The following is a 15512-nucleotide window of genomic DNA, read 5'->3' as shown; positions in this document are numbered from 1 at the left end:
CTAAATAAGTAAGCTAAACTAAGCTAAGCTAAGCTAAACTAAGCTAAACTAAGCTAAGCTAACCTAACCTAACCTAACCGCAAGAGTAGTAAAGCTGAACTTGAGCAGTTTAAGAGGGTTTTTTTTTCTCCAAAAAAATCTTCTTACATGCAAATTACATTAATTTCAGAATATACAGATGAGTCAATTTTTGTTGTGGTTTTTAAGTAGACAGATGGTTCTTTCTGAATGAATCATCATGATAAAAAGAACTAAATAGTTTTTTTTTCTACATTATGAAGAGCTCTGAGAGTCATGGGACCATTTTTTTTTTCATTTCATAGAAAATAGAAACCAACGAAGTATAGAGTGTGGCCATTAAATACGTGCCACAAATAGATGTTTATTTTAAATATTAAATGAAGTCTTAGCAATGTTAATCATGAAGTGTCAAGGAAAGTGAAAAGCGCACCAGAAAAAGGTTTGTTCTCATTTTACTCAGATTGATATTCCACACCACATAACTATACTACTGAACATATTGAAACTATTAAGGAAGATAATGCCCTTAACAGCAATGCCTACTCTATTTACGGTAGCCCCAATCCATGTGACATCTTTAAATCTGGCCACGCTATGATGTTTCCAAACCTGAATATAACCATTTAATTAAAATTTAGCATGATGTAAGGGAGAAATAAAGGGACCCAGGTGGCGCTGTGGGTTAAACCACTGAGCCTAGGGCTTGCTGATCAGAAGGTTGGCGGTTCGAATCCCTGTGACGGGGTGAGCTCCCGTTGCTTGGTCCCAGCTCCTGCCAACCTAGCAGTTCGAAAGCACGTCAAAGTGCATGTAGATAAATAGGAACCGCTACAGCGGGAAGGTAAACGGCGTTTCCATGTGCTGCTCTGGTTTGCCAGAAGCGGCTTTGTCATGCTGGCCACATGACCTGGAAGCTATACGCCGGCTCCCTTGGCCAATAATGCGAGATGAGCGCGCAACCCCAGAGTCGGTCACGACTGCACCTAATGGTCAGGGGTCCCTTTACCTTTAAGGGAGAAATAGCTGGTTTCTTTTTTCTTTCCTTTCTCTCCCCTCCCTCCCTTTCAAAACTGCACTTATGCATGATCTGGATAGATTTCTTGAGTGCTGAATTTCTAAAGTACTTTGCAAGAATATGGCTTTGGTGCTAGATACAGATGGATGAGAACAGAACTCTGCTCAGTTTATATACCAAACGGTACCCATTTCCTTTTTCATAGCAAAATATAATCAACTTTAACCATGTTGCAGAAAAGTAGTAAATCATATTTGGAAACTTTAAACTTCAAACATCATGAATGGGTTTCTTTAATGCTGTAAGAGCTAGCCTTGATTTCTTATTACCTGTAGAAAAACAGTCAGTACTTTTGGCCAACCTTTCAACATTGTAACACCACCACTCCCATTTTACGTGTTCAAGTAAATTTAAGATTCTTGGCAAAGCATCCTTCAATAAAGTTGATACCCTTCCAAGCGCAAGACATCAGGAATAAGTGTCAGCTTTTCATGTTGTTTTAAATTTCATCAATTGGTGGTGGAAACTTAACGGTGAACAAATCCTTGAGAGGCAAGCTATTTCTCCCATGGCTATTGAAATGACACAAAGCAGTTTTGTAAGTTTTCTTATAAATGATGCAAATTGGAAAAGAAAATGTTCTTTTTGTTCTAAGTACGTAAGGAATTGTTGAATGTCAACTTGCTGTTCAAGAATGTTGTCAAAATGAGTTTGCTGAACTAAATGTGAAATTAGGGGTTGGAAACAGGTTTCATCTGGTAGGCTGGATCCTGAACTCCATCATCCCTAGTGGACCACTTTGACATTTGGGCGGGTCCACACTCCTGTCAGTCAGCTGCTGTCACAAATGAATGTCTCAAACGAAATGCTTTTGGGTGCATTTGGAGTATTGCCATTCCGCAAACGTAACATACATTTTGTGTGTGTGTACTTTCACAAGATATATATTTATGTATATATTTATTTTCCTCTTTAGGGCGATGCAGAGACATTTGAAAATTACTATAGAAAACAAAGAAGGAAACAAGCAAGACTAGTGTTGCAGCCACAGTCCAACATGGTACAGTACTTAATTTTCCTTTTAATGGAAATTGGTCTGTTTTAAAATACTTGACATATCAGATATCTGAAACTGTTTATATATATAAATATATATTGCGTTCTTTTCTTAAAGCATGAAACGGTGGAAGGTTACAGAAGATACTTCAGTCAGATTGTAGGGTGAGTTCCAAGACATGGGTGTCTGTTGCTCTCCTGCTTTATAGGCCTTTCTTTGTGGTAGCTTTTGACTCTTCAGCTTGTTCAGTGTTGTTTTGCAGCAATGCTAACTGCATTTTTGCCTAACCTGTTGACTGCTGCCTGCTTCAGATGTTGCCAGATGCCTGGGAGGCAGTGGGGGGGGGGGAAAGAGAACAAATAACTCATGCTCAACCTCCATCCCAAAATAGCTTAAGCTTGCTTGAAAGCAAATATTGTGCTTACTCTCGGAGTGGGGTTTCCAGTGCAACCCCCCCCTTCTCTTTTCCCTGGCCCCACAGAGAATTGTCACTCTCGATGTGTACCATAAACTCATTGACTTTCTGTTCGGATAGGAGAAATTGGTTCTGTCCCACAACCTCGCCCCCACTGGTGGGGGTCACAAATTAGCTTTATGACTGCTATTGCAACTCAGTTACTAGTTTCAAGGCAAATGACAAAGGGTGGCTTTCACCCTCAAGCTGGTTTGTGTAATCCTGTTAAACACCCTCTAGCAGCAAACCCCATAAAAATTGGTAACACTGGTTTAAACCTGTGTGTGTATGAGAGAGAGAGAGAGCAATGAACAAACAAACAAACAAGAAGCAGGTTGTTGTTTGGTTATTTATGATTTTAATGGCGATTATTCCACTTAGCTATTTTCTATGTGTTCAGTTTTTTTGTAGTAGAAGATCACATTTTACACGTAACCCAAGGATTGATAACGAGAGCTTACACTGATGAACTTTGGAACATGGCGCTTTCAAAGATTATTGCAGTCCTTAGAACTCATTCGGTAAGTGAGAAGGTGTTGCGAAGATGCCCTTTAGGTTTATTTACTTGAAGAACTTCTGAGTGTGTTTAAAGGAAGGATAATGTCAAAGTAAGGGGGTGGGGAATCCAGGTCCATTATTGTGAGGTTGCTGTGGGGTTTTTTCTTGTAATTAAAAATTGCTCAGATTTGGGGGAGAGCCTGCCAAGCTTTTGTTTGTCCCACCAGTCTCAGGCTGTGAGCCACAGCCCTGGGCTATCTGCATAATCCTTTGCTGATTTACAACTCCCTGGGTCTTCCAAACTGTGGCCTTAGTCCGGCAGTTTAGAATATGCAGAGTTAATCTGCTGTTATTATTGCTATCCGTCCTAATTAGTTTCAACTGACCTCTTCATTAGATCAGATTGAATTAGTTTAGTGCTGAAAGCAGCACCAGGAAATAGTTCCTAATTATCATTCCAAAACCCCTGTTTCCAAAATAAACTTCACCAGCAGAACCCTTAGAGCTGCCCTCTCTCTTTTTTTGGTACTTCTGTTGCAACATAGACACAATGCCTTGGATCTCTTTCCAGCTACTTGAAACTGGAACAGTGTTGTTAATTTAATATCTGTATTATTTGGTTGAGGGATAATTAATCGCTATATAATGTGTGTCATTATATTTTTGCTCAATTTCCCCAGCTGAATAACTGCATGAGAAAGAGTGGAATAGCTTCAATTGCTTAGGAGCATTCAAATTTGGGAAACTGCCCTATAATATGAGTCAAGCCACTGGTCCATCTAGCTCAGTATTGTCTACACTGACTGGCAGCAGTTGTCCAGGGTTTCAAGATTTGGGTCTCTTTCAGCCCTACCTGGAGATGCCAGAGATTGAATCTGGGACATTCTGCATGCAAAGCAGATTCTCTAACCATTGCTGACAGACTGGGACTGTGGCAACCTGTGTGGTGTCTGTGGTGATTAAAAAAATAATATTCACACCACCTCACAAAAATAGTAGTAATAGTATTAATTTATTACCCACTCTTCATCCAAAGATCCCAGGGCACAAAACAACAATTTAAAACACAACATTGTTATTTCAAAAACAAATTCATCAATATAAGGGCATTCCAATAATAATAATAATAATAATAATAATAATAATAATAATAATAATAATACCGGTAATAATAATATAAACAAACAAACAAACAAATAAATACCCCACCCATCTGGCTGGGTTTCCCCAGCCCCTCTGGGCGGCTCCCAACAGAATATTAAAAGCACAATAAAACGTCAAACATGGAAAAACTTCCCTAAACATGGCTGTCTTTGGTTGTCTTCTGAACAGGGCCTTCTTAAGAATATCCAGCGCCGTGGTGCAAAGAGCCCTCTGGCAAAAGATCCCTTTTCCTAGAGTTGACCTTTTTTTAGGGCTGGAGGAGGCAGGCAGGCAGGCTGGAGGGCGGCTCCTCCGGCAGGGCAGAGGCAGAGGCTGGACGCGGCACCTCCTGACTCAGCTGGCCGCTTCGTGCCACGGTGGCCACGTCAGGCAGCACACTGAGCGAGCGGGCCTGCCCTGAGCGAGCGAGGGTGCGTGCGCTGTTCCTGCCAAGCATTGGCTCATTTCCCCCCCTTTTAGCCTTCTGCTGCCCCGCAGAATTCAGTGCCTGCAGGCTTAAAGGGAAAAAACCAGTGCATGCACCCTTGCTCATTCAGCGCGCTTGTTTGGTGTTCCCCGGACTCTTGCCTGGCGCCCTGCAGAACTTGGTGCCCTGGCGCCCTGTGCCACTAGCCTCAATGGGTAAGACGGGTAGTTGTTTATTTCCTTGACATCTGATGGGAGGGCGTTCCAGAGGGCGGGCACCACTACCGAGAAGGCCCTCTGCCTGCTTCATTCATGCCATTTTCTTGAATGACTATTTTGTAGATGGATCATTTTGAGCAGCTGTAGAATAAAAGACTCATAGAATTGTAGGGTTGAAAGGGACTGCAAGGGTCATCTACTCCAAGCCTACTATTGGTTAAAATTTGATTTTACAATATGTGGTTTTTACCTTTCAGTCCTATTGCACGGATCCTGATCTTGTTTTGGAGCTGAAGAATCTGATTGTTGTGTTTGCTGACACCTTGCAGGTTGGTGGTAAAATACTTTGTTGTAAGCATTTCCTTGGGTGTCCATTTGCAGCCCTTCTGTTGCCAAACTCAATTCAATTCAATGTCTAAACAGTAAACCAAGGAAATGTATTATTTAAGGACATACGGTATATATACCAAGGATGCCTTTATGTATTGATTGCAGGCATCAACTCTTAAAATTTTGCAGTATCATATACTCACCTGCAGCAATAGCATCTTTTAAAATATTGTTTTTAAACACTGTTTTCCTAGGGCTACGGGTTTCCTGTGAATAGGCTCTTTGATCTTTTATTTGAAATAAGGGACCAGTACAATGAAACGCTGCTTAAAAAATGGGCTGTGTTGTTCAGGTTAGTATCACAGAATATGAAGATCCTGTTGCAAAGTAATGTTAACCAGTTTTGGTTGTTCTTTCAATGGCTATATAGTTGCATATATCCAGCCAGGGGATTTCACGTAAAGAAAAAAAATTCTAGCTCTTTATGATTATTGTCAAAGTTACAATTGAAAGTGTGTGTGAGATGGAGCAAGGCTACGGTGTCCTACATAGTCTTTGTTTATCTCCATGGCTAACAGAAGCTGTCTAAATTACACAAAATAAACAAATACCTGAAGTCCCACGGGTTTCTGTTTCCTACCCTTGGACACTCTGCCTAATAGTGCTGCCTCTGCTTCTATGTATTCCTTCCCACCAGCGGTTCACAGCTGTTCCTGTCCCCAGACTTTGAGTGCTAGCAATTAGATGGTTCAGGAGCAGTCTGTGACACCAGAGCTCAGCACTTACTTAGCTCTCAGCGTTGAAAGCTGTAGAAGTGCTTCACTTTGGCTAGATTGTGCCCAGATACGTTTGCCGTGTGCTTTAGTATTTATGTTTCTAATAATATGCTCATTTGATTGCACAGGGATATTTTTGAAGCAGATAATTGCAGCCCAATACCCGTCTCAAATGAAGAGGAGTACAAAATTGTCATTAGCAAATTTCCCTTTCAAGATCCGGAACTTGATAAGGTAAGAAAACACACACTGTGCAAAGCACCCGAGGAGGCATTCTGATGATCCTCCAAACCAAGTTTACTCCCTCTTTCCTCTCTTCCATGTGCACATAGAAGAGGAGGCTACTTCCAGTTAGTGGCAAACCATTGTAATTTTGTCTGAATGCGGAAAACTGGTTTGGTCAAATCCTAGTTTGCCTACAAACTAGGATCATTTTTCAATATGTGTCTGGTGTATATGCACAATTTTGTTTTTGAAGTGTATGTATTTGCATCCTGGGACTTTGGGGTGAAGTATAGATACTTAAAATAAATAATAAGTAAATATTATTGTCTCAGTGCAGACATAACAATTAATTAGGGCGAGGACAAAGGGATGCGGGTGGCGCTGTGGTCTAAACCACAGAGCCTAGGGCTTGCCGATTGGGAGGTCGGCGGTTCAAATCCCCACGACGGGGTGAGCTCCCGTTGCTCAGTCCCAGCTCCTGCCAACCTAGCAGTTCAAAAGCACGTCAAAGTGCAAGTAGATAAATAGGTACCGCTCCGGTGGGAAGGTAAACAGCGTTTCTGTGTGCTGCTTTGGTTTCACCAGAAGTGGCTTAGTTAAACTGGCCACATGACCCAGAAGCTGTCTGTGGACAAATGCCGGCTCCCTCGGCCTATAGAGCAAGACGAACACACAACCCCAGAGTCGTCCACGACTGGACCTAACGGCCAGGGGTCCCTTTACCTTTACTTTAAGGTGAGGACAATGGGATTGTGTGCCTGGGCCCTTCCTCTCAGCTCATCTTCTTTTGTGTGTAGATTTCCTCTTACCCAATCCTCTTTTTCAGTGCTTAGGTGTTCTGGGCATTAATCCACTGAGACAGCAGTACACACTTGTAGAATCCTGTAAAAGAAGAAATAACCTGATAAATGTGTGTGTGTGTGTTTTGTTTTTTTTTAAAAAGCAAAACATAAAATACTTATAGCCTCCCTCATCTTTTTAAATGAAATCTATACAGCTAGGAATGTATGGCTGTATTTGGGGTCCCAACTTGGAGAGATCTGAATACATAGCATATTTTTATATGATGAATTGTGTTGCCAGTCTCTTGCCCATCAGATGTTAGGAATGGCATGCCTCTCCCTATGTAGAGAAGGGGGAAGCTCTTAGACTATAAAGCAGGCATGTCCAACAGGTAGATCATGATCTACTGGTAGATCACTGGCTCCTCCCAAAGCTCAACAACTTCGACCTGAACCTCCAAAAAGAGGGTAGATGTTTTTAACTCTGTGAGTAGATCGCAGGCTCTTGGGAGTTGGCAACCCCTGGTATAGAGATATTGCAGTCATATATAGCTTAGCATGTGATATTAATGACCTTTTCTCAAACCTGCTTAGCTTTAATCACTTTGAAATGCAGCGTAACATGGCACATATGTGTTTTGTTTCTTCAGCAGGGTTTTCCAAAGAAACTTCCAATGTCTCAGTCAGTGCCTCAGATTTATATCCAGGTCAAAGAATTCATTTATGCAAGCCTTAAGTTTTCAGAGTCACTTCATCGCAGGTAAGCATTTACAAAAGCTGTGTGTGTGTGTGTGTGTAAAAGACATGTAGGACCTATATATATATATATACAAGAAGAAAGGGTTGGAACTCAGAACACAAGGTGTGCTATATTTTACTTCCTTCTGTAATGTTTTCTTCTGGATTGTTTGGTGTTTTAATGTAGGTTTTAAGCCGCTTTGATATTTTGTTTCATAAATATTTAAAGTGGTATAAAAATGAAATGAAAAATAAAAATAAGTACAGTGGTACCTTGACAACCGAACGACTCGACTTCCGAAGTCGACAACCCCAGAAGTCTTTTCGCCGTGCACGCAGTTCTGCGCCTGTGCAGAAGCGGCGCGCGTGGTCAGCGCATGCGCAGAAGTGCAAAATCGCGCTTCGTGCATGCGCAGAACGGGCGCTTCAAGAACCGAAGACTTCGACTTACGAAGACGGCCACGGAACGGATCATCTTCGTAAGTCAAGGTACCACTGTATAGAACATATCTGCTGCTGTTGCTGCCAATCCCGCTAGTAGTGGTTCACGGCAGTTCGGCGGCTGCAACAGCCAGACTTGATGGGTCTGCACCAAGAAACAGCCAGGATGGACTATGTTGAAATGGAAATATGGCTAACACCAGGCATGTTTTTCTAAATCCTCATGGGATTTTCTGGAATTTGCTCTGGGGGGGGGGGTTCATCTCATTGCCATCCCGACGTGGACTATAGGGAAAGTTTTTTACGGGCCTGGGAATAGAGCCCTCCACTGTTAGTGAAGTGATAGACAGATTGAAATTTCAATGTTGGCTGGTCCCAAGGAAAATAGAGCGGCAGGTCAATGTGAACCGGGAAGCAAAATCCTTTCCACATCAGTAGCAAAGTGAGTTTTGTGAAACCCATAGCATCGTATTCAACCATGTCAGTTCCAAAGTGACTTAGAAATGCCACAAAGTACTCTCTTCTCTTATGGTAACCCTGAGTAATATATACTGTACCATGTTTACTTGGGGCACATAAGGAGTCAGCCTCCACCTGGAAAAGCAGGGGTGTGAAGGACAGAAGATCGTCCAAGGCTATGTTCGATTCATGGAGACAGATACAATTTGTGAAAGTTGGGGCAAACCTGAGTAGCTTCTGAATGGCTCCTTGTTAGGGACCAATTTTATTCTCTCTCCCCCTCCCCCACCCTTCAGCATTACATTTTACTTTAAGAAGCATTCAAAATAGTAAGACATTCAGATTCTAATAGATGGGAGAAATTCATTACAAAAATCCATTACAAAAAAAGCCCTCCATTTAAGCCAGTCTGAAAAATATTGCTTGGTTCTAACTGGATAAAATGTGCAGTTCCCTTTTGCTTTCAGAAATCTGGAAGCTATTTCCAGTTTGTCATCATGCTTTGTGCACTGTTGACAACTGTAAATTGCTCTCCCTTCCCACATACTGAACTAATAAATAAGACTTCTTGGTCCTCATCTCTAACCAGAAACTATTAAAATATGCAGATGATTACTCTTTCCCAATTATGCTATGAACATAGTTCAAGTTTTACATCAATGCATATCTTAAAAGTTTGTTAAACTGTTAACAAAGCAGTTGCTTGACTGATGACCTGTCCTCTATTGGAGATTTCTACTTGGTTAACTGGGATATAATAATAATAATTATTATTATTCTGTTGAGCATCTTCCAACAGAAAAATGAAATAAAATAATTGATCAAACAATAAAAGCATCCTTAAACAGGGCTGCCTTCAGATGTCTTCTAAAAAAGGAAAGGAGAAAAAAAGGCTGCACAATTATTTTAAAGTTTCCTCAGTGGTTTAATCATTTGTTTTCAAAGCATCTTAAATTTTTGCATTTCAGTTCAACAGAGATAGATGATATGCTTAGAAAATCTACAAATTTGCTGCTGACTCGAACTTTAAGCAGTTGTTTACAGAACCTCATAAAAAAGCCTCACATAGGTTTGACGGAGGTAAGTTTTGAAATGCATGCTTCAGTGTTCTGGGTGCTCTTGTGCATAGTTCTTCGATGCTTCAGACTTTCCCTAAGAGCCGTGCATGTCCTCCAAAGCTTCTCAACTAGAAGCTCTTGAAAGGGAACATGCCCACCAGTATAACTATTCTTTGCTTGCACTCTGCAGTTACAAAGGGGAGTTTGGGGCACATTCAATTTAGAGCCCTCTCTTGGGTTCACCCAGGATAATGGCGACACTTAACAAGCCCAGAAAGTTATCACCCCCCTGCATGAGCTGCGATGAATGCTATAGGATGCATTGTCCTCTCCAAGAAATGGGAATTCTGTAGTTGGCACAATGTTGCTTCTTAGTAGATAATGTATTAGATAATCCCTAGCAGATAATAGTAGGTTCTCGGAAGGTGGAAAATTTGCTTCTTGTAGCTATCCATTTACAACCTTACTTTTGCATGTGTGCATCAGTCAGTATTGCTAATAAGCATTCTGAATAATCTCCTTAAAATTAGTTGTGTCTCTTCTGGTATAGTCGAATCAAGTTCAGTTGTGTATTGCAAATGTATTTTATCAGAATTTGTTCCTTTTCTGTGTTTTTTGTTGTTGTTAAAGCTGGTGCAAATTATCATAAACACAACACATTTGGAACAAGCATGTAAATACCTTGAGGACTTTATAACCAACATTACAAATATTTCACAAGAAACTCTCCATACTGCAAGACTCTATGGTCTATCGACGTTTAAGGTATGTGAAGTGTTATCACCTTTTGGTTAACATTTTTAAATATTCAGGTCCCAACCAAGGAAGCCAATTATTATTTTCTAGCTGTAGCTTGGTTTTGTGCTCTGTTTTGGGAGGCAGGTTATGAATGCAGATGTTATTGTTTTTTGATGGTTGTCTTAATTTAAATTGACATAATCTCATTCAAGTTAATCCATGATGAACTGTGTGCCGTATAGGTTTTGATGGGGTCATATTGGGGAGGAGGCAAAATTGGAACATGTTTGTGCCCAATATTGTGAAAGCTACACCTACATATTTCTCAGACTTGACCATACATGTTGGTAGTTAATTAGCAAAAGCATGACATTGTTTCCAAAGGAAACACATGTGAAAGAGTGTTTTAATCAGGTTGGCTAGCTAGAATTATTGCACTGGCATCACATGCCTTCCATACATCATTGTGGTTCCTGATCACCTTTAGATTTGCCCTCTGCTCTGGAAGTTTGAAAGCCACAAAAAAACTTCTTCGGCCATTAGGACTTGGAATAAGAAGCAGTTTCTCATTCCTTGTATGCACAATGATTAGCATCGAGTTTTACTCAGAGCAAATCTACTTATTGGCCCGAATATAAGTCGCACCCAAATATAAGCTGCACTTTTAATATTGGGGGGGGGGGAGAAAAAAGAAAAAAAACCTGAATATAAGCCACTCCATTCCTTGCTACTCCTGGCTGCATACTGGGCGGTGGCGGGGGGGGGGCGCACTACGTTGTCTCTCCCTTCCTGGCCTTGGGGGCAGAGGGGGGGCGCTCTCCCTTCCTGGCCTTGGGGGAGCAGATGGGGGACTACACACGGGGCAGGTGCCACTTTGACGCGCTCCTGGCGCTGTTTTCCCTGCGCTCCTGGCTGCATACCGTAAGGTCGCGAATATAAGCCGCACTTTAACTTTTCACAGTCGGAATTTGGGGAGAAAGTGAGGCTTATATTTAGGCCAATACGGTATTGAAACTAATGTGCCTAACTTAGTCATGTTCATTAATTTCAGTGGGTATACTTAGTTCATCTGGTCTTCAGCTGGTGAGTTGGGACTCACTGGTAGGTCTTGGCCTAATCCAGTGTGGGGAATAGCAGGAGCACTACCAGCATGCAAATACATGAAGACAAATTAAGAAACTGGCATCCAAATGCATATTGGCAAACCTATAGCAGGAAAACCTGAGCAAAAACAATGTGATTCGGAGCCAAAATAAAATGGCGGGTATAGCTGACTGATGAATATTTTAGAGATTACAAACCAGGACTTAATAGAGCTGCAGGTAGGTCTATTCTGTGCTGTGAAAGGCTTTTTGATGACAGGGATTACTCCCAAATAAGTATATACAAGATGGCTTGTGCTAATGTAAAGGAATGTTCGATTCCTACCCCCAACCATTGAACAGCCATTCTTCCCCCCACCCCCAGCCCCATTTCACATACTGTTTTTAAAACTCTTCGTCTACAAATTTAGTTTGGTAGGTAGAGTGAGGAGGAGCTGTTGTTTTGAGAAACCTGCTTCATACACCCTTTGACCTGATGGGACGTTTTATGGATTATTCAATCCTAGCTACGGTATTTCCCAAAGGCAAAAAATATTTCTTGTGTATTTTAAATAAATAAAATATGTGGAGTGGTAATTTAAAGCGTAGCATCGGTTCAAAGTTGATTCATTTAGTCCTATAAATTTGATGCATTTTGTAAAATAAGTGACAAACCCACAAAAACAGGCATTGGTTGGTTCCATGACAGCTATATCTTCCATTTCAAATAATTGCCTTATTGTGTATACACCCAAATGCGGCAGGATTTCACAGACCAACAAACTAAACAGGATTATTCCTACTGAGGCCAGTTCTGTCTTTGGTACTTTTAATTTTGTAACTAAATCTTAAAATAAACCTATCAAATTCCAACGTTAATCTCTGTTGTCAAGGTTAACGGAGGACATAAGAAGGATAAAGGCATGCTGAAAGGAACTAATAGCATGCTCCTGAATTTTCAGCCTTGGGAACACTTAATTTGAGGAGTTGCACTATTATGAATTTTATAACCAGGGCAAATGGCAAAGATGACGTTTTCCATGTGTGCATGATCATCCTACAGGATTTGCTGCATTATGGCTTTGATCCCATGAGTTGGTTTTGTTGAAATATGGAACCACATTTTATGAACTTCCAAACAGAATCTTATTTTCATATAACAGAATCCTAGAATTGCTATTCTTCCCTCCCATGGATCCTGTTTTTTGCGGGCTCTCCCTTCCCATCCTCCTGACTGTCATCAGTTTCCACTCTCTTGCTCAGACAAATTCATTATGGTTTCCCATGTGCCATGTTTAATGTTGGCGTTAGGACTAGGAAGCTCAACAAGTCATAGGAACAGGGGCTATGGGCAGTCCTGTTAACTTTGTGCTTAATGATTCAAGGTGCACACAGTTTCTTTTTAGTTGGTTTGGAAAATGTTGCTCTGGTTGCTGTGTAACCTTGGTCTAGTCCAGGGATAGTCAACCTGGTCCCTACCGCCCACTAGTGGGCGTTTCAGGATTCCAGGTGGGTGGTAGGGGGTTCTACGGCATGTGTTACTGCAGCACTGGTGGGTGGTAAGGAAATTTTACTATCAAGAAAGATGCATTAGTGAATGGTAGGTATAAAAGGTTTGACTACCGCTGGTCTAGAAGTTGGTTGAGTGGAACTCTGGAACCCAAAGGCAGTTGTAGTGAAAGTTTTAATGGATATTCCATGTGAAACCAGTTGTAGCAACAGCTGTTTTTTGTCCCTGTGTCAAATAAAAATGTCTGCCCCTCCTCGTTATTAGGTTCTGTGAGAGTTTACATTTTGCTACCTATATGTGTATGCTGCAACTTGTGTATCCTCAAGAAAGGAATGTACCAGCCAGTCTTCTGTGCTTTGGCTTTACCTTTTATTTCTTTCTATTTTCACTCTGGGATTAAGTAGAAGTATTAATGAAGGGCCTCTATATCAAGCTATATGCACATTATCCAATTGTCTGTGGGACCATGCTGTGACTGTCATTTGCAGCATCTAAGCTCCTGGAACAAAACAAAACAAAAATCCAAAATTAATTGCAAACAAAGCCCAGCCAGGTTAAAAAGGCATACCCCTTTGTAGATTCTTCCCCCCCCCACCTCCTGCTCTCTATATTACTAAAAACGTATTATTTTTACCCCAGAGAATCACACCAATGCATACGCTTAACTTGTGATGGAAAATCCTTTTTTTATTAATCCTTGTGTACCTTCTTATGGGAAGCTGAATACATCTCATCAGCCTAGCTATCCTCTGCTCTTGTTAACTGCATCTCCTGGAGGCAAATTGTATCAGTCTTTATATATTTTTTAAAAATAATAACTTGGATTTCTCTCTTGCCATTCTGTGTTTTTTTTAATGATACACCTTATACAAAATAGTGTTCTGTGACTTCTTACAGCAGAAGGTTCATAGATTTTAAATTTTTCGGTTTCCAGTGTCTTTTTTTAAAAAAATATTAGTGAAGTGTCTAGATGCTCTACATAAATAACTATAGCAATCCATGTTTATTCTAAAATACATCCTTACCAATAAGAATATACAGTTGTGTGTATTATTTGCAGTTTATCATTCCAAAACATTAAAAACATGAAACAATTACATCCTCTCACAAAGTTTGTCAGTTTAATCAAATTAAATGTAAGGAGAGCTCTGCTGGATTCGGCCCCCCTAATGCAGCATCCTAATCCCACAGTAGCCATCCGGATACCCAGGGAAAATCAGGCTGCAAAAGCACTTTCCTTGAAAACCGTGAGTTTGTTTGTGCCCTGGGTGTGGGAAGCAAAGTGCATACGCAGAGTCCTGGCTGAGAGCAAGTAGGCTGAGAAGGGAAGTGTGTCAGAAGAAAAAACCTAAATCAGTCTCTATATATTAGTAATTTGTATTAATGTAACATTTGTATATGAAACGATGGCACATTTTTTTTAACGTTTGTTGCTCCTTGAGTTGCCTGTTTTATTTTTCTGTTCACAGCAGAGAGATAGCATGTCTCTATGCTGTGAACAGAAAAATAAAACAGTGGACTCCATATATAGATAGATTTGGATTACAATAACAATGATTGAATCCCCACACCCTCACTTCTTGACCCTCATTTGCTACGTTTGAAGAAACTACCTCTAGGATACTAAAACTTCAGCATACTTCTGTTGTTCCCCACTGCCCAGGATGCGAGACATGCAGCTGAAGGAGAAATTTATACCAAACTTAACCAAAAGATTGATGAATTCATCCAGCTTGCTGACTATGATTGGACAATGAGTGAGCCAGATGGGAGAGCCAGTGGCTATTTAATGGATCTTATTAATTTCTTGAGGAGCACCTTTCAGGTTTTCACTCACTTGCCTGTAAGTATACAAATTGCAAGTAATTGCAGGTTTTATTTGTAATACAGCACCTAAGGGTGCTAATGACAAACATGGTGGAAGAAACAATAACCCCTGTGACCTGTATCAAACCCGCTTCGATCACAGATAGACCCAGTTTAGAAATGGGCTGCATTTGGACAGAATGCTGGATAAAAAGAGTTTAGCATTGCAGGATTGGGTTTTGCTTAGTCCTAGGATTATGCATTCCCCACCCAAGCCCTTCTCTGGTCTGGCCGCTGGAGAGTACCAGAAGTTTCTGCTTTCTATTTGCAATTAATCATAATTAAACACACAATCTGTTTACAGGTAAAGTGCAAACCCAAGGCTTGTTGTGGTTTGCTTTCATCTTAGCAGGGCCACTCTGATCTTCTAACCAAAAGTTGGTCCACTCCTTCCTTTCCCTTGTCAGAATTAACCATGCTGTACAGGGACGCGGGTGGCGCTGTGGTCTAAACCACAGAGCCTAGGGCTTGCCGATCAGAAGGTCAGCGGTTCGAATACCCGCAACGGAGTGAGCTCCCATTGTTCGGTCCCAGCTCCTGCCAACCTGCGGGAAGGTAAACGGTGTTTCTATATGCTGCTCTGGTTTGCCAGAAGCTGCTTTGTCATGCCGGCCACATGACCTGGAAGCTGTACACCGGCTCCCTCGGCCAGTAAAGTGAGATGAGCACCGCAA

General features: G+C 41.2%; 1 protein-coding gene across 9 annotated transcripts in view; it reads left to right on the top strand.

The window, feature by feature from the left end:
* EXOC6 (exocyst complex component 6) overlaps nt 1–15512 on the top strand; it is a 101019-nt gene that overhangs the window by 35928 nt on the left and 49579 nt on the right. For 5 of the 9 annotated variants that reach the window (XM_088670356.1, XM_088670357.1, XM_060274852.2 and 2 more), the window contains exons 9-18: nt 2013–2096; nt 2211–2257; nt 2948–3068; nt 5091–5162; nt 5418–5515; nt 6068–6173; nt 7597–7706; nt 9553–9664; nt 10273–10407; nt 14636–14815. In XM_088670356.1, coding sequence (XP_088526482.1) covers nt 2013–2096; nt 2211–2257; nt 2948–3068; nt 5091–5162; nt 5418–5515; nt 6068–6173; nt 7597–7706; nt 9553–9664; nt 10273–10407; nt 14636–14815 — 1065 coding nt within the window. The remainder of the gene's footprint in view (nt 1–2012; nt 2097–2210; nt 2258–2947; nt 3069–5090; nt 5163–5417; nt 5516–6067; nt 6174–7596; nt 7707–9552; nt 9665–10272; nt 10408–14635; nt 14816–15512) is intronic. The other 4 variants (XM_060274853.2, XM_088670350.1, XM_088670354.1 and 1 more) reach the window with 1 other exon arrangement.

Source organism: Zootoca vivipara, chromosome 5, assembly GCF_965207765.1.
Source record: "Zootoca vivipara chromosome 5, rZooViv2.hap1.1, whole genome shotgun sequence".
NCBI lineage: Eukaryota > Metazoa > Chordata > Lepidosauria > Squamata > Lacertidae > Zootoca > Zootoca vivipara.
The sequence above is the reverse complement of the archived record's forward strand: the minus strand, read 5'-3'. Positions and strand labels throughout refer to the sequence as shown.